This window comes from Anneissia japonica, unplaced genomic scaffold (genome assembly GCF_011630105.1).
Source record: "Anneissia japonica isolate Jap-2015-1 unplaced genomic scaffold, ASM1163010v1 scaffold287990_len610157_cov183, whole genome shotgun sequence".
Taxonomy (NCBI): Eukaryota; Metazoa; Echinodermata; class Crinoidea; order Comatulida; family Comatulidae; genus Anneissia; species Anneissia japonica.
The window spans coordinates 142,679-169,217 of record NW_022743371.1 but is presented as its reverse complement, the minus strand read 5'-3'; the positions used below and the strand labels follow the sequence as shown (position 1 = coordinate 169,217).

The 26,539-nt window shown below is 34.9% G+C and overlaps 3 protein-coding genes across 8 annotated transcripts in view; 2 read left to right on the top strand and 1 right to left on the bottom strand.

Moving 5' to 3' along the window:
• LOC117119457 (GATOR complex protein NPRL3-like) overlaps positions 1-12,369 on the top strand; it is a 20,132-nt gene extending 7,763 nt beyond the window's left edge. The window contains exons 4-14 of the mRNA XM_033264290.1: positions 533-601; positions 1,499-1,652; positions 2,628-2,703; positions 3,462-3,567; positions 5,623-5,814; positions 6,698-6,807; positions 7,540-7,708; positions 7,980-8,033; positions 8,371-8,512; positions 9,420-9,615; positions 10,732-12,369. Coding sequence (XP_033120181.1) covers positions 533-601; positions 1,499-1,652; positions 2,628-2,703; positions 3,462-3,567; positions 5,623-5,814; positions 6,698-6,807; positions 7,540-7,708; positions 7,980-8,033; positions 8,371-8,512; positions 9,420-9,615; positions 10,732-10,894 — 1,431 coding nt within the window. The 3' untranslated portion in view covers positions 10,895-12,369. The remainder of the gene's footprint in view (positions 1-532; positions 602-1,498; positions 1,653-2,627; positions 2,704-3,461; positions 3,568-5,622; positions 5,815-6,697; positions 6,808-7,539; positions 7,709-7,979; positions 8,034-8,370; positions 8,513-9,419; positions 9,616-10,731) is intronic.
• Positions 12,370-12,798: 429 nt separating this feature from the next.
• LOC117119458 (DNA-3-methyladenine glycosylase-like) lies at positions 12,799-15,033 on the bottom strand. The gene is made up of 4 exons (XM_033264292.1): positions 14,747-15,033; positions 14,468-14,527; positions 13,821-14,211; positions 12,799-13,303 (listed from the first exon to the last, which is right to left on the bottom strand). Exons 1-4 carry the CDS (start codon positions 14,810-14,812, stop codon positions 12,924-12,926), a joined length of 897 nt encoding a protein of 298 aa, XP_033120183.1. The 5' UTR covers positions 14,813-15,033; the 3' UTR covers positions 12,799-12,923.
• Positions 15,034-17,139: 2,106 nt separating this feature from the next.
• LOC117119451 (inactive rhomboid protein 1-like) overlaps positions 17,140-26,539 on the top strand; it is a 68,155-nt gene continuing 58,755 nt past the window's right edge. For 3 of the 6 annotated variants that reach the window (XM_033264281.1, XM_033264283.1, XM_033264277.1), the window contains exon 1: positions 17,140-17,354. The gene's annotated coding sequence lies outside the window, so the exon portion shown is untranslated. The remainder of the gene's footprint in view (positions 17,355-26,539) is intronic. The other 3 variants (XM_033264282.1, XM_033264284.1, XM_033264280.1) reach the window with 1 other exon arrangement.

Here is a 26,539-nt window from a genome sequence, read left to right as displayed (position 1 = left end):
CTTTAACCAATCAAAAGATTGTATTAGGTTGATTGCCATATCGTGTCATAGGCACCGTGCAATGAGAAAAAAATGGGTGGAAAGAAAATGCACGGATGGAAATAAAAATGAACGGTGTAACTAAATTTCCATGATGAGTGACTAAATGGGGTAAATAAACAATGTCACATGGTATGAAATCCATCAATCAAATGACAGGGATCTATTTAGGTGTGTTTTAATACTAGCCATTCAGAGGATAGAAAGCTGTGAATATTTACATTTCATTAGACATTGGATGATGAATATGGTCCTACAATTAAGTTACATTGTTTTGAATATTAATAACAAGAAGTTAGTGATGCTATTTCTATTAGAACAACATTCAGTAGTTCAAAACTAACTTTATGTTGAAAGCCAACTACATAGATTTGATTTCGGATTATGAAACTTGATATGATATGCTTTGGCACCTTGACACAAGCAGTAGAGACACACTTCCCTGTCTATTGTGAGCCTATTATTATGATTTCATCTTCTCTTTGTTTTGAAGAAATACCAAAAGTCAAGTAAAAGAGAAGAAACGACGATGACAATGTTTAGTCTTGTGTTTGTACTTCATGTAAGTATTTCATACTGTAAGTATTACTTATTGTTTACGAAGTTACATCCTGCAAAAAATCATAGGATCCATTACCGTAGAACAACAGGGGTACATGGAGCAGTACACCGGGGTAACCCCCTACTCGTCTTGGAAGATGTACTGGTTTTTTAAAGTACATGGGAGCCAATTGTGTACATTGAGTCTACGTTTACAGCCCTTATGCGAGAAGACTTGTTCCGCCACCCGAACCCTAGACAGGGGCGCCACTCAAACCAGTGCCAATCGCTGTAGGTTGCGGCACCTGCCTCAACCGCCATTTGACTATACTGTACTATAAGTATGCCTATAGATGCAGTGGTAAGGCATTTGGTTTTCATTCAAAAGGTTTTAGTTTGAGTCTGAAGCTGGTCATTTTGCTTGTAATTACGATGGTATCTCCAGAAATTTACCGACAGGGATCAAACAAGTCTGGTAGTGGGGGTCCAAACCACAGGGTCATCTAGAACCTCTAATCCATTCCCTTATGGGTATAAGGAGTTTCGTGGTTTAGGGGCGCAAGCAGAATTTGCTTACCAAATCCTTCATAATCATTCTTCTTATGCCGGTTTATGCTCAGTTTTAACAGCATTTTAAGCCAAGAATAGCGAGCTCCACATATGAGGTTGTAATTTATTTTTGCGTGGCGCATAAAAAATGCCTTCTGGCAACATGTGGCTTGCAGGCCACACTTTCCCACCCTTAATTTTAATATAACGATAATAATAACGAACTATAAAAATGAAAATAGTATAGAATATTAAAAACAAAAAATTATAATATTTATAACATTAAAAATAAAAAGGTGGGTATTAATATGCTACCATTTTGTTCATTATTATTATTGATTTTTACAATTAATAATTATCTATCATATAGGAAAATGCAGACGTTTCAGTAGTTCACTGTTACCATGACCTGTGCAAGAGACTAGCGCTAGCCTTGAAACATGAGGAGAAACGATGTGGCTACTTAAGTCACCAAGCGAAGATCATGCTCGCAGTTCACGACGAGGTCACGGCAATGCCCGAAGGTAGGATTCATGGGTAGCAGATTCAGAATACTGGTACTTTTTTACAGTAGCGGCAGTTTGGCGCAGCGGTTCAGGTTTGGGCTTTCAATTGTAAGGTCGGGGTTTCGAGTCTCCGCTGTGCAGATTCGCTTGTGTCCTTGGGCAAGGCACTTTAGGATTGCTTCAGTCCACCCACCTGTATCAATGGGTACCAGCAAACTGCTGGGACTAACCTGCGACGGACTGGTGTCCCGTCCAGGGGGAGTACAACTCTCATCCGCTTCACACTACAGAAACTGGAGATAAGCTCCAGCCCTATGAGCCCCAGTGGCTCGGAAAGGATTTAGTAATTAGTAGTACTTTTTAACGCTTTTCCCATTGTGTTTTTATTTTCATGCCTCTACATGCCCTTAGAAACGGGGGTGCAGAGGGTGTGGATGCAAGCACCCCCTTTCAAATTTCAAAAGGTTCACTTTTTAAAACTACAATCATTCTCAATTATCATAAAAAGCTATGAATCATTCCATTTTATTTGCCAGCTCTTCTAATTGTCGGTAACTAACCATTGAACTGTCTAACGAAAATTTGTTGGAAATTGATCAGCTCTGGTTATTGCAGATTGATCCATATGAACAAAAAGCTATGTTATAATGTAGGCCTACAAAAATGGACATAAAATATTACTTCTTCAGGTCCTTAACAACACCCAAATGAATGGCAATTAAAGTATAATTTCCACAAATTATGGATTTCAGGAATCCATTAAACAAGAAAGCAATCAAAATGCTACTTTGTCGGAGCTTCAGGGGGATTTTCCCCACCCACCCTCACCAGGCCTCTGCACATGGAGCCCTCCGGGGGAACCTGATGCCTTCCTCTGGACATGCTTGCTCTAAATATCTGAATTTTAAGTAGTAACCTTGGGCTATGGTACACACCAAAACGCTTGCACATCGTGCTGGAATTTAATCCCATATTTTTTTTTGTTTGGACCAGATTCGGAGACCTCTCCATATGAACTTATGCTTACCAAAAGCAAACTATGTGAAGATCTTCAAAGTATATATCTTGGGTAAGAAATTTAAAATTATAAATATGTTTTAGTACATCATGTTGCTTTAGAATTATGTAATTTTCATTCATTTTTACCATTTATCAATTAATATTCTTTCTCCTATTCAATCATGTATTTATCCATTTTTCCATTCAACCATTCATTAGTACATTGAAAGTTACATTTGTTTTCCCACAAAACCTGGAGCCCCAAGCCTCATAGTATATGTAAAGCTCAGCATGGTTATTTAATTCTGTAACAAGCAGACCTCTTACTGTTGGATGTGATTAAGCTAACAGTTAAATATCAACCAAATTTTTGCATAGAGGTACTTAACTAGGACTTTTCCTTTTCATTTTAACATTGCACACAAAATAAGGAACCATTCTAATTCTTTAGGGCTACGTAACAGTTTTGCGTGCCCCAAGGATGGTCCCTTAATAGAGTTCAATTGTTTTTTAAGATTATTTTTTGTCCAGAAGCAGTGGCGAATCCAGGGATTTGAATTGATAGGGACAGATAATGTCTACTCCATCTCAGCCCCACTCTGGTTGCTGAGATAAGAAAATTTATGATTATGGCCGGAAATGACACTCTCTCTCAGACTTAAATTTGAATTAATTTTTTTTTTCTCTATTTTCTAAATAATTTTTCAAAAAAATTTAAGGGGTGGGGGCAGGGCCGGCTTCATCTCCCCCTTCCCCCTCCTTCGAGGATCTGCCATTGAGAAGGTTTCACTCATTGATAATTGTTTATTTTTTATTTGAAATGTGTAGTTTATGTGATACTGGGGTTACTAGAGTGCATATCAATAATTGGATTGAAGTGAGCTTTTGCCTGCCTCACAAGGTGCACAAGGTTGATCAAATGAGGGCTATTAAGGTAAGCAGATTACAGTTGTCAATTTTTTAATATATTTGCTGGCAGGGACAAGAGTTCACATCTGACTCAGGGGAGTCCAGGGGATTTGATTTGATTTATTTTGCATTCAATGTTCAGGGGCGGCTAAGGACCCCCCATCGGGGACGTCTGGACCTCCTGCTTGGACCCCCATGTCGTGGAATTTCCAGCAAGGTCATCAGGGAAAAAAATCAAATCTCGAGTGCTGAAAGTACAATTCAAGCATGCATTTCTAAGCTGTCAAATTTTAGGGATTAAGAACTGTTAGTGCGAGCAGTGGTACAGTATGTACGAGGTGTTGTATACTATTGCGATCGTATGGGTTGCAGTGGGGCGCCAGCTCTTCGACAACAGGGGGCTGGTGCCTTGCATGGTTTTCTATCAAATTACGCTTTTTAACTACAGAATCCCATAATGCACACAATTTTGTTACATAATTTAATGAAAACATTCACTGTCAAATTAAATGGGTTAGGGGGAGGCTAGGCTTCCCCGAAAGGGGGTTCCCCCTTTTTTGGAGAGCTTGGATCCTTTGTCGGGGAATTTCTGGTGCCGCCCTTGTCAATGTACAATAAAATGAATTAAAAAATACATAAAAAATATAAAAAAGAGAAATAGTAAATGGAATGCCAGGATGACCCCTTATGTCTTGTGTTTGTTCACCAGATTAATTTCCAATGGGGTCCAGAAACCAGGGGAATTGTTGCACAAGGGGCAATATTTACAGATATTGATCAGGCATATTTGGTTAAATATAGTAAGATATAAAAAATATGTTAAGCATAAATATATAAAATTTTAAAATTGGCTAAAATTGATTTTAAAAACCTCCAAGTAATAGTATAAAATAAATATTAAAAACATGAAAACAATAAAATGGTAAAAACATTAAACATTTAAATGTCAGTAAGCAAAATTCTTTTTGTTTTTCTCGTAAATGTCCCGTGGTCAGCCGTGTTTTTAGATAATAATTCCAGTCTTGGACACCAGTAGAAAAGTAGGCTCCCAGTGGGGGCCTGTGTCTATGCCCTATATTGCCTTACATTACAGGTATTAAGTTTATTAATAAAGTATCCATATGGGGATTCGGTTATCAGGAAATGTGTGGTGTTGTTTTGTGTCTATGTCCCCCGAGGGCGCATAGAAACAAATATACACAGAGTGTTATTTTAAGTTGAAAAAGATGACCTCAATAACAGGATGCTGTTCTGTATTGCAATTGAATTGCCATCTGGCAGCTCCAAAGAGTTTAATAGAGACCAATATATGTAAGGTATTACTTAATCTTAGACACAAGCACTTAAGTATATCATATAGTAATGGTGGATTCAAGAAGGAGGGGGGAAGGGAGGCAGGCCCAGGCCCCTAAATTTGAATTTTTCAAAATAAAAAAAAGGGAAAGAAAAGAAAGTGATATTCAAATATAAGTCTAAGAGTGCCATTTCTGGCCATCTAGAGATGCCATATTTATAAATTTTCTTACCTCAGCCCCAACTATGGTGGGGCAAATGTGACTAGACCCTCCATCTGTGAAAGTCCCTCTCTGTTCCCCCCCCCCCCAACCCTTTATTTCAAATTCCTGGATCTGGCACTGTATATATCAACCATTTTAGAAATAATGCAATGATAAATTATTTAAACCACCCTCGAACTGCATATCAACATTTATATTTTTACAATATTTTAAAAAACATAATTTCTGTCGAAACATTATTAAAACAAGTGTATTGTACCGAATACATCGGAAAAATATTTAAACCAGTACGGCTGCAGCTTTAACAGTAATATTTATATTGACATGCGTTTGTAAGTTTAGAGGTTACACTTTCTTTATGATATTAATTTCTACTTTTATTGAATAAATCTGCTTTCACATCAGATCTGAACCAATATTCAAACCATGTTTTTGATTCGGTGAATGCCAGCATCACTATTCCTACATACTGATATTCAATTTTCTGATCGCTTCATTAGGCCTTCTGATCCAGAAATTCTGATTTTGTGTGAATGAAGCTTTTGAATATTTTTGTTTTGCAGTCGGATGTTGTTGAGAAGTACTTGGCCGCCATACGACCTTATCATGCCATGCTGCTATTGGAGGAGGAGTCATCACTCATTATGTCGTTGCCGCCAGACTGCTCCCCGTCATTGGTCAGAATAATTAAGCTAGCCACGCCAATTAAAAGTTTACAACAGCTGTCACAAGATAGTGACATCGCTCTTTCACAGGTAAGATTCTGTATACAATTATAGCATGATAGTGAATAACAACATTCTTTAAACTTTTTAAACACTGAATAAATTTGAAGAACTTACCTAGCAAGCTTTCAACCACTACTGTGGCCTTGTTTATGGGATGAATTACTTATATTTTTCATATTAATAAACTATATTTCACATCCAATAGTATTAAATTTTATTGCTAGATAGTTTGTAGAATTATTGTGTACAATGATTCTACCTTTGACAACACTATTTGGCCTGGTTTCTTATGTCTTTATATTGCCATTTACTTTTCACCTGAAGGACTCATATTCACTCTTCAGCCTTTTGATTTAAACTTTTTTTAATGACTGACTTTTTGTAGCCATTTGTTTATACTAGTGAATTTTAATTTAAAAAAATAATTAAAAAATGAATTGTGGCAAAGACAAGGCAAACCAGTCACAAGTCGCAAATCGTTTTCAGAAAATTGCCAAAACATGCTAGAATTTCAAAATTCTTGAAATCTATTTTATTGCACTAAACTAACCTAATTTATATATCTATACATCATACTATGTTATTTTCCTCATTTTCAATGTTCTATACAATTACTATGTTATTTTCCTCATTTTAAATGTTAAAAACAACCATTTTTAATGATTTGGTGATTGTTTCTGCCTGAGAAATGCCAGAAATTGTGGTCTTTGAAGGCTGATTTCTCAAATATTGTTCTTTAAACAGCTGTATGTTTAACTCTTGCAACAAAATATCGGATTTAATTGATTGTTTTGACATTTTATAACTCTCATTTTAATGTTTAACCCTGTATTAATAACTAAAAATTGATTTTTGCGAATAGTGACTGGTTTGGCTAGTCTTTGTGCCACAATTTGGTTTTCATCAACAGGTTTTTCAGCTTGTTGGTCATTTGGTGTACTGGGGCAAAGCAACCGTCATATTTCCCCTTTGTGAAACCAATATTTACATACTATCACCACAAACACCAACACTATTAAGGTCAGTTTGCTAGCTTAATCCATACAGATTATCAAAATGTTATGTGATATATATATATACCTATGATTTGCCTATTTATGGTTATGATGTGACATCATCATGTCTATATATGGGTATTTAATTCAATTCAATTTATTCCGGAAAAACATTGCACACAAAACAAAAATAAATTGTCACAAATGCTGGCCCAGTGGACTCCAACAGTGAACCTAATCACTTTCCGAGGGATGTCCAACCAGCATTGACACAATTACAAGAATAAGTATGGTATGACATCATCATGTTTATATATGCAAAGATAATAAATAGTAGAAGATAGAGCAGTTTGCGATATAGTAAAATGTCGATGAGGATGTCCATGGAGCAATTTTTTTTTTTCAGATAAATCCAAGGCACTGCTCGAGTTTGTTTGTTTCCCTATTTCTCCACTCTGTCAAACGGTCACAATTATTTCCTTTATTCTAGGGCGGACATTCCATCAATTTTAATGTAAAATACGCGAAGAGCTCATTCTTCTGCTACCAAAGATAATAAATAGCAGAAGATAAAGCAGCTTCCCAATATAGTGGAACATCCGTTCGAAATGCATTGTGGGTACATGGGAAGATAGGCTACGGTCTCCACATCACCTCAGGGCAATAGATTTCACCATTGCCCTCATGAGCAGTCAATATTTGTATAATATTAATAATAATAATTAAAACATTTTTTCCAACATTGATTTCACTGTAGCAATTTACAGCTACTTGAAGACTTCAATTCAAAGTTCCCGCAGTTTTCGCAGTTCCCGCTCACGGAAAACGCTGCACGCCATGCTGCCCTCATCTCTGTCTTGTCTGAGTTTTCACTGCCGACCCCCCTGAGTGATCACACCACTATATTAGATCATGATTTGCAAAAGGTAATTATTTTTTAATTTGGTTTTAGTTACTTACTTATTTCAATTTAAATTCCATGTACCAGTGTCTATGTTTACACATTTCCCAACAAAATCTCAAGCACTACACATTCTTCCCCCCCCCCCTTCAACAAAATCTCAAGCACTACACATTCTCTCCCCCGCCACACACACATTTGCTCAGTGCTATGATGTTGCATGGCCCCTACCCAGATTCTCTTCTGGATCCACCCCTGTGTACTGTAATGATTTTTTTTAATGTCTTTTTTTCCAGGGAGACTTGGTAAAGTTGGTGGTTTGGTTGCTTAAAAGGAGACTTCTAGTGCAGGTATGTTTTGGTTATATAAACAAAAATTATGTCATTTATAAACAAAGAAACGTGCAAGAGAAAAATTGTTTATGACCAGCTTAGGCAAAGCACTCCAAACACCCACATATGCCATTCCATAATAAAAAGTTATATTTTACGATGACAATAAAAGTGATACAAAATGAAATATATATTTTAGTTGTTGGAAATGGACTTACTTTGGCATTTTGAATGGCCGAGCAGTGAAGGCGGAGGCTCTTAAACTTTCATGTAAATTAACACTATCTAATACTAAATACTTACTGGATGAATGAAAACACTCACAAATTAATAAATTTTTGTTTTGGTATTTAAGCGGCACACATATACATTCATTGTTCCAATGGATCAGGATGAAGAGGAAGATAAGAAGCCAGGAAGGTACTTGGGAAAGCCTTTGGGAAGCCATCATAAATTGGAAATAGAATTAAAACAGTCAGCTGCTGAGGCTGTGTCAGGTAAAAACACTCACATTTTTAAAATTCAGAATAAAATTTCAATCATAATACATGAAATATATTTTAATTAACTCGGGTTTTCCGGTTTCTCTTTCTCCAAGCAACATTCTACAAATTTTTTTCAGGACAAGCGCACACTTGCTATTTTTTTCTTTGTTTAATATGTACTATCAGTTACGAGGTAAAAGCAATTTGAATTCCCCATTTGAATTGCTTAATTTGTACATTTAAGTAAGTTTTTAAATTTTAAAAATTCCCCCGTCAGTTTTCTGACAGTTAAGTAATAAATTTACTGTGTTCCTTTGCATAGATACTTAAATTGACTGGTAATCTATTTAAGGATTTTTGTAGTAAAATGTCTGTACATTATTGAAAACTAATTTTTGGATCTGTTTCTGGTTGGAAGCTAGTAATTTATTCAATCTTTTAAATAATAATAATATAATATGTAACCTTTTATATAGCACTCTATACCACTAAGTCTCACAGTGTTTTTCCACATTCATACCTCAGTGATTGCAACGATCCCTATGGGGGAAATTCCATAGTTACCTGCATGAAATATATCGACACATTTTTGCACTCAAACCTCCTGAGGTACCCACTTATACTCCTGGGTGGAGAGAAGCAATGCAGATAAAGGGCCTTGCTCAAGGACACAAGCAAAATGTACAGCGAGGGATTGAAACCCTGACCTCTAGGTTGGGAAACTTTTCAAATAAACTAATACTATTTAATATTAAATTTGATTTTTTTGGGGTATTTTCCTGTCTTTTTGACTGATGATAGTACATCTTTAATATTTGTTTTTTCCCCCTCTAATTGGAGCAGATTCCATAAACACTAAACAAAATAAAATATAATCTGTCTTCACTGCTGGAATTAAACATTTTGTTTTTGTTTTTAGTTGATTCTGATGACATAAATACAGCTACTAGTACTAGCCTTGATACGTTCTCGACTCGTTCAATGGAGGATGCACAAGCGTTATATCGCAGCAGGTCACTGGAGATATTAAAGGAGTATTTATCAGAGGAGGAGATAGCTAGCGTGTGTAAAGTACCAGCAGCAAATGTGGCTGAAGATTTAAAACTATTTGCCAGGTGAGGTTAACTACAGGTCTCCCATTTTCGGGACTGGGATTTCCATGGTCTTTACAAGCTGTGAATTAGAATAATTTCGATAAAAGACATTTGTTAATTTGGGACCACAGAAAACTGGTCTTTAATTGGAGGATGGCCTGTACAGTATTTGAAACAAACTTGAAATTGCAGGTTTTTAGATATTACATATAATTTTGTTTTCTTCCTCATTTTGATATTAAATCATTATTCTGATATTAAATCATTGTTAATATTTAATATCAGAATGATGAAGAACACAACATTATATGTAATTTTGTGTTCTTCCCCATTCTGATATTAAATATTAAATCTTTGTTATAATTAATATTAATATCAATATAATTTATTCAATTTATATAATTTATTATATTGATGTTGTTATTAGATATTATAAAGATATTCATTATAATTTAATCAAACTTGTCATCATGTTCTTAGTAAAATTTATTTCATGTACTGGGTCTGTTAAGTTTATGTATGTAAATGACCTATCATTTTAAAGCTTATAACATGAAGAATGTGATTATATTAAAAAGTCAATTTTCTTTTTTTGGCAGGGCTGAACATTAACCACCAAACCATAGTGGCCAGCAGGGCCAGTAAAAAAAAAAAATGATACTGACCCTTCCAAAGTTATACTGGTCCTATTTTATTTACAGTCCAAAATATAATTTTACGATAAAACAAAATCAATAAAACAAGCAAGATGACATAGATTTAATAATTTGATATTTATACATTATAATATACTACTACTGTAAGTAAAATGTACAATTAATTATACAGAAGGGGTCTCAAAGGTCAACACTGTTTGTAAGTCATAGAAACGTCGCAAAAAAAGAATTTTTACTAAAAACTGCAAGATTTTTTAAAATTTTTTCACGGAAAAAAGATAATTTTTAGAGAGGGCCTCCAGACAGACGATACCCAAGAAATTTATTATCGTCCAACGCCGAAGAAGGTCGCCACTGGCGACAAGGCAACCGCTTATTTTCAGCCATGGTCATTGATGCTAGTTTTAGCATGGCAAGCCCCAACATTGATATCTAATGATATTGTTTTCTATATTAATTTTGCAATTTGTCCTCTTTACAGATTGTGTCCATATTTTCGAGGACATCACCACTTGGAAGAAATCATGTATCTGGAGAATATGAACCGGTCTCAGCTGCACACAATATTAGACAAATTCAGCCAGGTGCTCTTTACGTGCGTACATGAAGATGCAGCGACAGTAACTTACAAAGAATTCTTATGAGGGCGCACTGTTCACACTGACTCATTTTCAGTGATTATTCTCCCTCTGCAAATGCCATGGCTAAGGACTTTCCAGTGGGGTATTTTTATGCGTCGTCCGCTACTGTAAAAATGTAAATTTTGAAACTGTAGTGTCATCGTAATCTATTCTAAAGACTTGCTACAACATAAAGCCCATATATAGTCATGATGTGCCTATATATGGTCATGATGTGATGTCAGTATAATTTGATAGACATGTGGTGCAGGGGGTGAAGGGCCCCAAGAAGATCCCCAGCAATGGTGCCCTTTCAAGAACTTCCAATTGGATCAATCAATTCAGATTACAGTACTGCCCAATGTTTTTGTTGGTTGTATAAACTGATCAGGTTTTTGGTGATTCTGTTGTGATAACTTCTCTACTCTTCATTTTAATATATGTATTGAGTTATACAACGCAAGGACAGGCAGCACACGATATGAAAGTTTGGTAGACCGGTAAGCATGTCCCCAGCTCGACCCGCAACTTCTTTCGTTCTTTAAACACTCAGGAAATATTCTAAGTTGGCCTGCAAAGTCTATAGAAAATTTAGAGGTAAATTTATTACAATCTTGAATCAAGTGGTATTTCAATTAACCATCTCAAGCTTCCTACAATACCAGTCTATTCTGGAAGGGTTGGTCCTTCATTAAGTGAAGGGCTTGATGTTACTCTTTGCTCTCAGCGAACTTCCATCCTGTTGTGCATAGCGTAACAAAGCATTTGTAGAATCAGCTAGGGTGTCCCTGTAAATAGTACATTGGAAAAGGATCACATTGAGGGAGTTTCTTTCTTCACATGGAACTTACTCAACAACTCTCCAATCAGAACGTCGCTAAGGTTAACGGGGGAATAGGATGGGTGCCCCAGCCTATTCCCTTCATGGCGGCAAATTAGTTCAGTCTGCATCCCTATATGTCTCAAAATACGGACAAACAAGCTGTAGGTGATCAGTTGATCAGGAGCATCAAGTGAAATGTTGACAGAAATGTGTCTAAATTATAAAGTATCTGCTTGCTTATAAGTATCCTTTACAATCGCACTATTTAGGGGAATACCATAAAACCTTGAATTGAAGCCCAAATGGGCTTAATCTTGAATTGAAGCCCCCTCTTTAGTTTGCAAAAGTAGCCTTGAAAAGCCCATCTTAAAAAGAAGCTCATCAAAGTTCGCAAAAAAAAAAAAAAAGCCCAGGGCTTCTATTCGAGGTTCTAGGATATATGCATTTTTGTGCTTGCAATGAGATTTAAGTTGTATTGAAAACTTTTTAAGAAACTTCATCTTTTTGAATAACAGAACAAATTTATGTCACATGATGATGTAAAAAACAAAGCTAGTAAAAATATTTAGCCAAAAGATAGAACATATGAAGCTGTGAAGAAATGTGAATAATATTTAACGGAAATAATGTTCTCAAGATTTTATATTAATAAAGAATACAAATAAATATAAATCTATACGAAGTATGCTTTGTTCGTGTTCATTAAAATTTGTTTATTTACATTGTCATATAATTTATAAAATGCATCACCAATTACAATATGCAATTTTTAAAGGTAATTGACCAATCAGAGCAGGGCCAGTAACATGTGCTCATGTTTACAGTTGTAGAATCAAAGCTGTCACTCTATCAAATTTTCATTGACAAAATCTGTTATGTGCCCATGTAGAGTCATGATGTGCCTATATATGGTCATGATGTGATGTCATCATGACCATATTTAGGCATGTCACGTGTTTGGGCTTTAGGAAAATTATTCTAAATTATTGAATTGTCCTTGTGTAGATAATTTCAGAGAGCACCACCAGCATCTGTTTTAATATGAATCCCAGAAACAGTATAGTATGGAACGCCATGCAAATAAGTACAGTAATATGGAATGCCATTATTGTCAAAATCAATTTATTTTTAATAGTTTTCACTGATTAAGACAAATTTGAGGACTGGAACCCACTCAGTCCATAATTGTTTAAGATACAATGCATTTGATTGGCTGATAATGACAGCCAATCAGATGCCTTGTATCTGTCTCTCAGCTTCTTTATTTTTTACACTAACACATTTGTTACCACATATATAGAACCGAAGCAGTTTAAGCCTCCATGTTTCTTCTACAGAGTCTAATCCAATTCTTGGACATGAGACAATCTCTCCGCTATCTACCGTGACATCTCCATTTTCAATCCACATATATGGGCATGTGACAAGATCAGTCTGATCCTGAGATTTTGTGATGTGAAGGGCATCCGTTAGCTTTCCTGGACCACTACAGAGCTGGTGGGGTTTCAAAGGTTTTGATGTTTCTTTACGACGTCTCTGTCGATGAACCTGCATTTCTGACAAGCCTTCAATGGTTTCCAGTGCACGGATTAACACGGCATTGCCCTCACCTAAACATAATATGAAATTTATTTTTTATATGAGATTCATTTTTTGTACTTATTTATTCAATAAGTCCTGCAAATGGCATTGTATTCTGGTAACTTTTAAATACATTTTTTTTCGCAAGTTTTTGGAAAGCACTGAGTATTTGGTACAATATTCACATGTTGGATAGGGAAATTCATCACTCCAACAATGACATGAAAGCATAAAATACAAAACAGTCAATGGCACATATATTGTAGGAGTGATGTTTTGCCCTACCTGATGCAAATTTGCAAGTGATTCAGGTAGAAATCGAACCCAAAACTTCAGATAACTAGCCTGTTGTCATAATCTCTAAACAAAGCTGTCGCTTCATGACTGCTGTAGTGTTGAATCCGATCTACATAGCAGCAGGTACTACAAATGCTATTTTGATGTCACGTAGGCAAAACATCACATCATGTAGGGCAAAACATCACATGATATACAGTAGGTCTAACAAAGCAAGTCCTTTAAAACCATTCTAGAAAAACAGTTTACCTTCACTTGATATATTAAGACAACAATACATTCCATATATCAGGTATACGTATGTAGTTCCTGGCTCCATAAACATCGCTTTATTCCTGTCAGTCCTTCGGCCCTTATAGGAGTGGCATGCAGTATCATCTTTCCCACAATACGCTTCCGTTTCTACTATCGTCCCGGACAATTTTTCGCCAGAATCAAGGACACGAATTAGAGTTTTTCCAAGCAGCTCCTTAGCTAGTGTTACACAAGGTTTGCTGAAAAAATCTCGTCCAAGTCGTTTTTCATCTGTAGTTTTGTTTGAAAAGTATTTACTTGTATTGCCTTCAGGAGCATGATGTTTAGAAACTCTTGACACAGCCCTTGCAGCATTCAACTCGCATTCATTCTTTCTTTTCTTTGCCTGAAAGGAGACGATTACTTCGTGTATTTAAGAGTTTACTTTCATTTTTAATAATAATTAATTATTTATTTCTTAATTTTATTCCTTTCAGCTGTACAAACATAAAAAAAATACTATTACTAAATGAAAGAGGAAAGCTGCGGAGAGACAAAACGTTTGAAACTACTATCACCAAAGTGCAACAATACTAACAAAAATATTCAAAATAATTAATCAATCTCAATGATCACAGAAAATAGCTAATAGTATGTTTTACCTGTCTTCTTGATGGCCTTCCTTCTTTTGCTTGCTTGGACATTGCTAGGTGTTGAAAAGTCTAACAAAAAAAATTAGGCCTCTAATAATACCAGTATCTTATACCCAAACATTTTATCAATAAATAGGCATAGATAGGCCATCAGCATGACCTATTTTGAAAATTTGGATGATTTAAATCATAATAATACTAAACAAACACAGCCTTACATTAGCAAACACACTTTAAATCCATTTTGGTAACATGCATACTGTACCGTATTCATGTAGGCTTACTTACCTCCACTCTACCAAGCTGTAGCCGGGGCAGAATGCAATACAGGCGCAGCAGTGGGATGCAGTGCATACAGTGTACAGTAGATAGACAAAACCAGGCCTAGCATTAGCAATGCATAATGACAGAGGCCGTGTGCCAAGATACCAAAAAGCTATAGTTTTCGTAGTACTCCTCACGAAAACTTATGTTAATAAAGTCAACATTACTAATGTTGAGAAATTAGACCTAATGAAATGAGATTCGTGAGTGAATCTTGACTGTGGCATAAAAAACCATATACGACAGGGACTTCCCCGTATTATGACGTCAGAATATGCAAATGCCTGCTAAATCAAACTTGATTAACAATTTGGCCATGGGCGTCGATCGGTGGGGACAGGGGGGGGGACACGCCACCCCCCCCCCCACTTTTCAAAGTAGGGGAGCATCATATCGATTGTATTCCACTTTTCACCAATCTTCTATAATACACCCACTTTTAAAAGTGTATGGAAAGAATAACAATTACGCATGACTCATGCCTGTTCACTTTTATAAATTGCGGTGGTACGTATTTTCCGGACCAAAACTGAGTAAAAACGCATTGTTTATAATTTCGTAACCATCTCAGTCAGAAACACTAGATCGATTTCATGGGTGCAGTGGTTATCAGAGGCTAAATTTATTATGAAAACAATGTACTTAACGTTGTGAAAATTTCTATATAAACTTTTTATATACTATATAAACCTTTTGTATATTATTATTACGGTACTATGACCCGCGTACGTATATATACTAGTGTTTAATATTATATACATGCATAGGATACTAATTTTAATAATTTCCAAAAAAAATATTATAGTTAGTCAACTGAATTTTATATAGCCATTATTAAACAATAATTATACAGTTTTCGACACGGACATGTCTATCTATTTCGATTTAGTGATACCAAAATTTTACAAACTCCAGTGTTACGTTGACGCAATCTCGCAATGACGTCATAATAATCAGTGGCGAGTTCAAGTGGGGCCGAGCCAACCCTAAAATTTTCAAAATTAGGCCAAGGCCCTCTAGCTAGGCTAGGCGCGCCTAGATCGTTGGTTGAAACGACGATTAAAGAAAAACGGTTAAGCAAGACAAGGACTTCGCTAACTTCTATTCCTCAGTATTAAAATCCTTCCATTGCTGAACACTATCTAAAACTTTCTTCCAGCTTATCTCTGTTAAGTCATGGTATCACCTTTTTTAAAGGCAGTTCAGTTGATGGGGGAATCATAAATAGCAAACTTGGAGGTTGTGGGTTCGATTCCCACACGAACCGATTTTTTTTTAAAGGCCAGGCCCTCCAGACCTCTGAAAATGGCGGAAGGCTATACCAAGCTCAAAACATCTAGTTTTATAATCCGATCCCCCCAGATTGCCAAATGAAACAATTCAAATTACATAGGCCTAGTCAATTTTGTGAGACTGATCACTTACTGTGTTAAGGTGTGCAGTGAACGGTTCAGTGAGCAGATGTCTCAAAGTTTTCATTATGTTTGTTTTGAGAGATAAAATTATATTTAAAAAAATATAAAATTATTGCAGTGCCTGGTGGTCTGGCAAATTCCAACTCTGTCAGAAATGCCACCTACCACAACCAAAGACAAAAATAGATTTTTGCGTCTGACTATTGATTAAAATGGACTGTAATTAAATGGGCCTGTACCACAACCAAAGACAAAAATAGATTTTTCGTCTGACTATTGATTAAAATGGACTGTAATTAAATAAATAGGCTGTGCATGTACTGTTTTTTTAAAAATTTATATGTCACGATGTATGGTTAATCAAAAACAATCACAGGGAGAATATACATGTGTGTTGATTCTTCGTAACCTTATTGGAAGGCATATATAATTGTATTATATTTTTCTTTTTTAATATCACAAAAGACAATTAGGCCTATGCATATTTAACTAATTTCCTGTTGGAAGTAAAATCACACCAATCAAGTTTGGTTTTCTCCAGAGTACAGTTGTTAAAACAATTGCATTATTCTGCTTCATTTAAGAATACGTTAGGCCTATATTATGACCAAGTTGTTATCATAATATAAATTCTAAACTGTGATAGGGCATAGGCCTATTATTAACTAAGACCAATTAGCGCATAACATAAAAAAAATGTAGGCATACATATCAAAATTATTATGTTTGAATATGCCTATCAGTGCGTGCATAAAACGTAATGACTTGGGATTTGGATCTAACATGTGCATAATGATATTGATAAACAATCGAAATTTTCTGTATTTTTTTTACTTCTCGCTCGCGTGGATATCGACTTCTGCTCATATCCGGCCAACTGCGGGCGCTGTTCATGTTCGGTCAATTAATTAATTGACTTCTCCGTGGTAAATTCTTCGGAGATTGTCTTTTTTCTTCGCAAAAATTCTGAACTTGTCGGCGGCAGGAGATAAACCTGGCCTACAGCAGGCTATAATACCTTTAATATTCGATTATTTTTATTCTTTGTACGGAGTTTGGCATGTTCAATATAACACTATTTTATAGGGATTTAGATTTTATATTACACTGGAGTTAGGTGACTTCAAATTGTATCTTAATAATCGTGAACGAACAAGGTAAGTTAGGCTAAACTTGTCATTTTTTTTAGTGTAGTGTGTGACTTGCCTAGCGGCACAGGACAGCCTGTCCCAGGCAGAATTAAAGCTTCTTAGGTGGCTAGCGTAGGTAAGACAATCATTTGCGTCTAGCTAGCTAACTATTTTTAAAACATGCTCAGATATTGCAGTGCTGTCGTGAAGGTTAATGTTTAATTTTCTAGTTTAAAATTGATACGATGTGATTTATAAAGAAACGAAATCGGTCGAATGTATAATAAATTAATTTAATTAAAATTAAAGCTTGGGTCGTCGTCCCCGTCGTGTTTATTTACCTCAATTTTAATCAGAAAAAAAAAAAAACAACTCCCTGATCAGAATAAATAGAAAAGCTTAAGAATTAGAAGCCTAGGCTTGGCCCTAGCCCATTTTATTATTATGAACGTGGTGTATTATTTTGATATCCTGAGTGAGTCTTTGTGTAAAATTAACATTGATGAACCATCAGTCAGGAAGTGTTCTTACGGGTCGTTGTCCGTTGTGTTTATTTATCTCAATCAAAATAATTAGAATAAATAGAAAAGCTTCAGACTTAGAAGCATAGGCTTGGTCCTAGCCTATGAAGGTAGTGTATTATTTTGATATCACGAGTGAGTCTGTCTAAAATTAACATTGATGAAGCATCAGTCAGAAAATGTTACAAACTCCTGATTATTTATGCTGTAGGATATGAAACTGCTAGCCTAGGCCTTATTAATCTAGCCTAGGCCTAGTTGGCTGCTGCATACATTTTATTTTATAATATAGGATTTGTAATTATATTAATTACTTTGCAAAAGCTTGCTTGTACTATGTAGTTAAAAGCACCAAAATGTGAAACCAGTTTTTTGTAAAATAATTCTCAACAAAGCAGCCAATGAAGTCAAGAGGACTGCTTTAGATTATGAGAATTGAACAAGACTAAATCTTCCAATGCTAACTTTTATCAACACCCTGCTTTTACACAGTAGAAAGAAGATAGGATTTGCTTACTTTATGCAAGTTTTTAACATTTTTATGAAGGTATGAATTGTAGGCCTGCGTGTGCTGACCGATTTCTAAGTTTTAAGTGATGCACAGAGTGACAATTAATCATCACCTAGTCAGAGAGGTCTACTGACATGGGCTAGGTTAGGCTAACAACTAGGCATTCCATTAAAATATATTATAAAATATGTACTGTACTGCAGTATTTGTCTCTGGTACTTCATAGCAGTTGAGTCAACAATCGGAAGGTCGGTGGTTGGAGTCTAATTATAGTCACTTGTCACTTGTGTCCCAGGACAAACTTCTTTTACCAAATTGTCATTAGTACTGTAGTACATAAGTTGGTACAATACAGAGTACAGTAGGGTAGAAACCTAACTTGCAGTACAAGATGACTGAATGATGACTCATTAGCAATACCTTACAGTATGCTACGTTTGTCCAGCTTTTTTGTGAGTGTTTAGTTAAATATTAATGTGTCTAAATTCAACTGTAACATTGTGAAATACTGCCCCAGGAAGCTGACTTAAGAGTTCCAAGGAGTTTCTCTTAATAACCAAGGTAATGATGTGAAGTATTGTATAATGTCAAGACCTTGGCATTGAGCAAGTTTACAGTACTTTAATAAAGCGGGTGCAGTAATTTTAGTTAAAAGTGAAGTAATGCAGTACTTGCACTTTTAAACCAAAAGGAAGGACTGTAAGGCTGTGTTCACACACACAACACACACACAACACACACACACACACACACACACATAATGTATGCACTCATGGCTGTGTTCACACAAGAAAATCCCTGATCCGGATAACAAAATGATGGTGGGATCATTGGCCAACAGGAAAATAAAAATTGGAAATGCGTATTTCTGATTGGTTAATGACAGAAGTGACTTCCATTTTGTTCTAGAGTTTTGTAAAATCCAACTATATTATACTGACTTAGGTACATGATCAGGGTTTTAATTTTGCTGAGAAAAACATTCAGATGGAGAAGAAAATAAAAATAACTTTTATTGGTGAATAGAGTATAAACAGTGTAGTAATCGGATGGAAAGTGCTTTAAATTTATATAATTGCAAAGAAATATATTATGAACTGTACCTTTTGGAGATTTCAAGGCAGCGGCGAATGTAATAAAAATAACAAATTCTTTTTCTGAAATTTTCATTTTTTCATGATATGGGTGTGCTAATTGGCCAAAATTTTATTTTTATTTGAATCATCATCATTGGTAGGCGGCGGGTTTGCTAAACAAGGTATTAAAAAAGTCTAAAAATTGGGCTTGCTAATGTTGAGGATATAAACTTTATCATTTCACAATAATTTACTTGACTTGCTAACATGCCTGGAGCATGCCTGACAGTACTGTAGGCATTTATCTATTAAAAGCCAAAGTTAAAATGAAATTTAACATTATAATAATAATATGTCGTTCTAATATAGCGCTTCATGCCTTTGCAAGGCCTCTAAGCGCTTCACATTACTACCCCGGTCATTGGATCAAACACATATGGAACACATTGAAACACCAAATTAAATTCGTAAATGAAATTATATTATCATTCCATAATATTGCAGCTAGTAATTAGCGCAGGTTGTGTTGGAACCTACCAGGTACCCACTTGTACTCCTGGGTGGAGAGAGGCAACCATAGATAAAGTGCCTTGCCCAAGGACAATTAAGCGATGTGCACAGCCAGAGTTTCAAACCCCCGACCTCAAGGTTGGGAGTCCAAGCCACAACCGGTGCGCCAACCGCTCCTACATTCAATTACCATACTGAACAGAAGGTACAGTACGTATTTTACCAGAGCTCATACTGTACTCTGACAGTGGCATAGGCCTACTTCTTTGTGACTTTTGCTCAACCAAGCTGAAAATCTAAACCGTTTTTATGATGGTATCCGGCTGTAAACTATTCACACTGCAGGAATTGTATAAAAATAAATTGAATAAAAATGGAGAGAAAAAGACAGAAGACAGAATAACCAAAGTCATACAGGAATTCCAACTTGAATTCTTTAACATTATTTCTGCATTCTTGATTTCTTTTGTTAATGTTTTGCTCTTTAAAATTTTAATACTCCAACTTTGAGTTCTTATGCTACTGCTAGTACTAGTTTTTTTCTGGTTGAGTGAAGAGACATTTTTCGGTGAATAGTCTGGACTGTATGTAATGAAATTATGAAAAAACCTTTTATAAATTTTTAATGGAACTTGAAGAGTTGTTGCCTATACCGGTGCTTGAATAACTGTAGTAAAATTAACAGTGCATCAGTAAAACCTTTAAATCTGTGAATTGTTTGAAGTGAACTTATATGATTATTGTATTTTAAATGAACAATTTTACTTTGATTTTTCAGCTAGCATTGTTGGTGTTGCAGGTTTTAATAGACAGTCTAAATAGGTTAAAATATCTTACAAAACACAATCAACAAATCATATACAATAACTAAGTAAAATGCAATAGAAAAAGAACCCCTTTACCATTTCATTTATAGAGAGCACAGGAAAGAGACCAAAGTAGCTAATATATTGCAATCGTGATTGATCAATCTCTTGAAATGAGGTCAAATCATTCCAGTATCACTGGCATTAGCTAATCTGGGGTCTGCGGGTAGCGTTAATAACGCCAAGGACGTGGCGTAGTGAGTGTCTTTAACAACGGCACTGCCTAGTTCACACAAAGGCGTACGCTACGCCATGCTTAAGCCAGCCTTACCCCGTGTGTGTGAACATAGCCTTAATCTCGAGAAGAAGCCCCTCTCAAATTAAAGCCCTACCTGTACAGTAGTTTGCACAAGTAGCCTCGAAAAGAAGGCCATCTTAAAAAGAAGCCCATCAAAATTTCGCGAAAAAAAGAAGCGTAGGGCTTCTACTGTATTCAAGGTTTTACGGTTATATAACAAATCATATATTATGGTGTTGAGATTCACAAAATTTAAGACCTTGCCGCTATGTAATACAATGTAGGTCTACCGTATAATGCAACGATATCCTCTTCCCTCCAGAGGTCTGTTATTTAGCATAACTGTGTCACGCTCATTTTATTCACATAAATTACAAAAGCAATTCAACCACGTTGACTGTATTGTACATACTCTTCATCAGATTCATATCATTTATTCAAATTAAACAGCCTGCTTTGAATAAACACTCCCTCTAGATCCTCATTTGGCATAAACACCTCCCTCAAGTGATCGCAATAGGGCGATTATTTTTTCCTTGAATAAACACCCCCCTAAATGACAGTAAAACCCAATGGAAGCAACATCATTCTCAACACATGCTATTAATGTTCTACTCCAGTAGAATTACATTTTTTTTTCTAACCAGGTTGGGATAGTTAAGTCTTTCACACCATAACACAATATTTTCATGGTAATTATCTGTTATGTAGTTTATAGTGAAATTGACTCCCTGAAAAAGCCTTAACAATAAACGTCCTGGGATGTTTATTCAAATAAATTACGGTATTTTAATTAATTTTTAATAACACACTCATTTGATTTATAATTATTTTAGTGGAAAAATTATATCAGGGTTGAGCATTTAAATTTAAACTACTGTACTGTAAAAAGTTGATGCTACTGTGCAGTAGGCAGGCTAATTACTGGAATATTGACGATGGTAATAATACATTAGTAGGTTAGTAGTTTGGTAATATTAATTAAGCCTACGTTTTGAGAGCAAAGTGGCATGCACAATACTACAGTACTGTATACTGAGTGAGTTGTCAAGCGAGTAGAGACCATACTGTTACTGTGGTTGCTAAAGATCTTTATATACTGTGTCTGTAGGACTACAAAGCAAACATTTTGAAGATGACACTGTTGTACTCTACTGACCGTGGTACATTTACTGTAGGTGTCCCCATCAATTGTTTAAAACAAGTGGGAGTAGGCATTATTAACTGTCACTGTCACCTTTGACCTTTAATTTACAATATTTCAACTACCTTTGCTAAATGAAAATTCGAAAAAGAGGAAATCTACAGGGCAGGTATCAACTTATATCCTGAATAGCAGAAAAAGCAAATAAATACAAGAGAGTATTATTAATCAATACTGTACATTAGTTATTTTAAATTAAAGAAATTGTGTTAGAGAAAAATTATATTCCTATTTTTTGGACATTTTTAATACAAACTCAGAAATTTGTAGGATGATTTATTTCTATAGACAACTACCATGCAGTATTTAAATTGTGATTAAAAGAATATCATTCAATTGCAAATCAATTTGATTTTAGTGTCTTGGGAGTGGAGTATTTTTGGTGTGAATCACACTATAACCTTTTTCTAGTGGGTTCCTTCTGGTGATAAATTGCACAGTACACAGAGTAGACAATAGAGGGATTCGGCGATTGGCGTCACATGACCAAAATTTACTGTTAATATTGTAGTAATGTCTTCCTTTAATACAGTGTTCATGCCAATTCTAGGCAGGCATACTCATGTGGGGTTAATACAGTACTACCCTGTACCGTATACAGTATGAAGTCAACAGAGGTTCTGCCAAAAAGTTAAATGAACAATTAAATTATAATTTTTTTAAACTTTTTTATTTTTTTTATTGGATGGACTATTTTGCTTTTGGCACTCTGACATTGGAGTTTTTGCGTATAATATGCAGAAACTCTGGGCTTCCATAAATTTGCTACATTGCCGCTACCGCGTTTTCACTGCTATTTATGTATTCATGACACAATTGGGAAGGCTCTGTTGCCTATAGTGCTGCTGTATAGTACAGTCTGTTGCGATTTAATGGGAAGGTAGATGGAAGAAGTTGAAAAACAACTTGACATCCAAAGAAGATGATGTCATCTCACCAAGCATACAAAAGAATGATAGAAACATGTAAACAAAACAGGCGCATTTGTGTAATGAAATACATCATGGTTATTGAATACTATTCTGTATCTCTGCACTAAATCATAATCCATTAGACCATGGAGACATATAGGATGTATGTAGATCTAGCCCACAGACACTTTCTTTTACACAACTTACTGACAGTATAATGACAGGTAGCACTTTATTGACTAATAAATATTTATTAGCACAAGCTTTCGTTCACACAGTGAACTTCTTCAGGTGACTGTACAAATGAAACATCATCAATCGCTTATAGTGAGACAATGGAGTGAGGACACTCCAAGCAAGATGATAATAAACAGTAATAATAAGCAGAAAGCAAAATAGAGGTAAGCAGGCCAATAATCAAATAACAGTGTGATACAGATGTGGTGGATTAATAATCAAATCAATACAATAGAGACCAATAAGCTATACCATACATTAGACCATACCTCCATGATTAGACTATTTAGTGAGCTAGAAAGCCTAAGTCAATAAAATCCAATTACCCTTCCTAATAACTTAGACTTTCAGGTTATGTAAGCTGTGGCTCGGTAAATTGAAATGTTGTACAACTGACTGAAACGCTCACACATATAGTAGAGCTATGGTGATAAGCTCTAGGTTGCAGCTTGGATATCGTAATTTGAATATAATTCATAGTAAGCAATAATTATATGATTCATAGTATTAGTAAATAATAATTGAATTGAATATTTTGTATAGTATGCAGTAGCTACAGATTGTTTTGAAAGCCTAAAAAATAGGTGCTACACTAATGAATAAAGACTGATGATGGAGTAAACAAAAGTCACCCATCAGGGGTGTAGTGTACTTTACTGTATGGATAAACAAGATTAGCTGGATAATAATAATTTATTTGAACGTACACTTTTGTATCAGTGGCACACAAAAATTTGGCGGTGCGTTCAGAAAATACAATACTTAAACTAAAACTTAAAGAAATAAATTACAAAGATCATCAAACATAAACATAAAAACAAAATAAAGAGGGAAGTAAAACAAAACAAGGATATTGTTTATTAGAGAGCTTTGAGTGATTGAGCATTTTCGGTATCTGTTGGGCATAGTTCAGGCTTTCATCTTCCGAATTATATAAAAGAAATGACAGCTGAGTACCATATCAAAACAAAAAATGCTGATGGTTTTATGCGCCCCTATTTTCTTTTTTTTTTTTCGTCTTGGCATTTTGTTTAATCCTTGGCTAACTCACTACAACAAGAAGGTCATTCATCCGTCACAGCAGAAATTAAAACTAGAAACTACGTATCTGAGCGAAATGCCTAGCCCTCTGGATGTCCCCTGGTGGTAGTTGCCAGGTTCTCAAAAATTTTCATTTCAAATTTGAGTGAAAATGGTGTATATTAAAAGATATTTGTGTAAATGAAAAAATGTGAAATAAAAAGTAAATTGTTATGATCTGTGTTAATGTCACATTGGAAATTGATGCTTTTTTATTTAATTTAAGTAATGTGTATTAAATTTTTAAGGTGTGTCAGGTTTTACAGCTGATAATTTTACCTGATAATATCACCGATTTATTCATCACCTACTAATACTTGCGTACTGCTTTATATTAATGTGCTTAGTATAGTCAGTATAAAATAACACCATTAAAATTTATTCATGAACAGAGGTGTACATTACAGTACAGTATGTTATTGCTAAACATTGTGTTTATAATTAATCATTGTAATCTAATAGTCTACTAGAAGCTCTTTTGCGTAAATAAATACATACAGTAAATGGCTTTGAATACAATATGGTGAAATAATTTGTACTCGCGATTTCAAATAGATTTAAATGTTGTAACTATTTGAAATGAGTATAATAATAAGTAGCCCTATAATCATACATAAACTTTGTTATTATAAATTATACTTTTAGAATGAGATATACTGTCATCTACAGTATAATGATAAAAAACATGTTTGATTATTGTCTAATAATAATATTTTTTTTCTGTTCAGAATTGTCTCCTCAACATAAAATAAAAAAAAAATCATAAAAAAATATTTTTAAATTTTCTTGCTCATTTTGCAGTAACATACAAATTATTAACTTGGGCATAGAAATTATTGGATTTAAAAAACATGTGTACCCTGATTTTAAACTGAATTATTATAATTAGAAGAAAACAATTTCCAGTGACTGGAAGTGTTTATCATTGTTCTCTGTAAAATTATAGGAAAACATTTTTTAAATACATTAATTTCTATTTCAAGTTGATAATTGTTGTTAATTCAAAATGGGCAAGTTAATTAAAAAATGATATTTATGATTTTGTTGGTACTTGCATGTATGGGACAATACATCTTGAAAACTTCATGTTTAAGAATGTTAATGTGAATGTTGAACTTTCCTCTACTGTACTGTACATTGTACAGTAGAATGAGTCAGAGACACAATTAGAAGTCAGCTTCAAAATGCAAATGAAGATGGAATTAAAGTAATGTACAGTAGATCAGTTACTTGATGGTTATAAGACCAAAGAAAGTAAAAATTTTCCAGTCCATATCTGCATTTTTATTGCTGCTTCAATTCTTTAGTAACATTGCAATACTTACTCTTTTGCTGAAATAACATTTTAAAAACAGAATTCATTTTCTTACTGCATCCAGACAGAGGAGAAAATAAAAATAAAAGTTATTGTTGGAAGTTAACAGTGTAGTAATAGGATGGTTAAATGCTTTAAATTTATATAATTAGGAAGAAATGTACTTGATTTATGTTTCTTGGAGATTTTGAGGCAGCGTAATTAAAATAAAGAACTTTTATTTTTTCAGAAATTTCCAGTTTTTTGTGCAACGGGTTCCCTAATTGGCCAAAAATAACATTTTATTTTTATTTGAAATCATCGATATTAGTGGGCAGCAGGTTCGTGAAACAAGGTATAAAAGTCTTGCCTAAACCTGAATGTCTTTTTTTTCAATGAATAATGTAATTACAGTAACTGTACCTACAATACTGTAATCTTGTAATCATACAGTAGATAAACCATAATTTATTTCCAATGCTGATTGTCCCAAAGTATTTAACACTAATTAAAGCATCCTTCAAATAGGACATTATAGCTGTTTGTCCTGTATGCATAATGACCTGTTTAAGTTGTTTTTCCTGCATAATGACCTATTCGGAGAAGACTTGAGTGACAGTCTCGGGGTACAGAACAGTGTACACTGATCAGTTCTCCATTTATTGTGATATGGCGTTGTTTCTAAAGGGATTTCCCCCATCAATAGGCATTGATTAATTGGAGCTTGTAAGTTGTATTATTTGGGGGGGGGGGGAGGGGGGGTT

Excerpts from the sequence above, each read along its gene's own strand:
- LOC117119458 (XM_033264292.1), bottom strand. The coding sequence starts at position 14,812 with ATGCACTGCATCCCACTGCTGCGCCTGTATTGCATTCTGCCCCGGCTA. Across the intron at positions 14,528-14,746 it reads TACAGCTTGGTAGAGTGGAG|ACTTTTCAACACCTAGCAAT; the intron begins GTAAGTAAGCCT and ends TTTTTTTGTTAG. Across the intron at positions 14,212-14,467 it reads GAAGGCCATCAAGAAGACAG|GCAAAGAAAAGAAAGAATGA; the intron begins GTAAAACATACT and ends GTCTCCTTTCAG.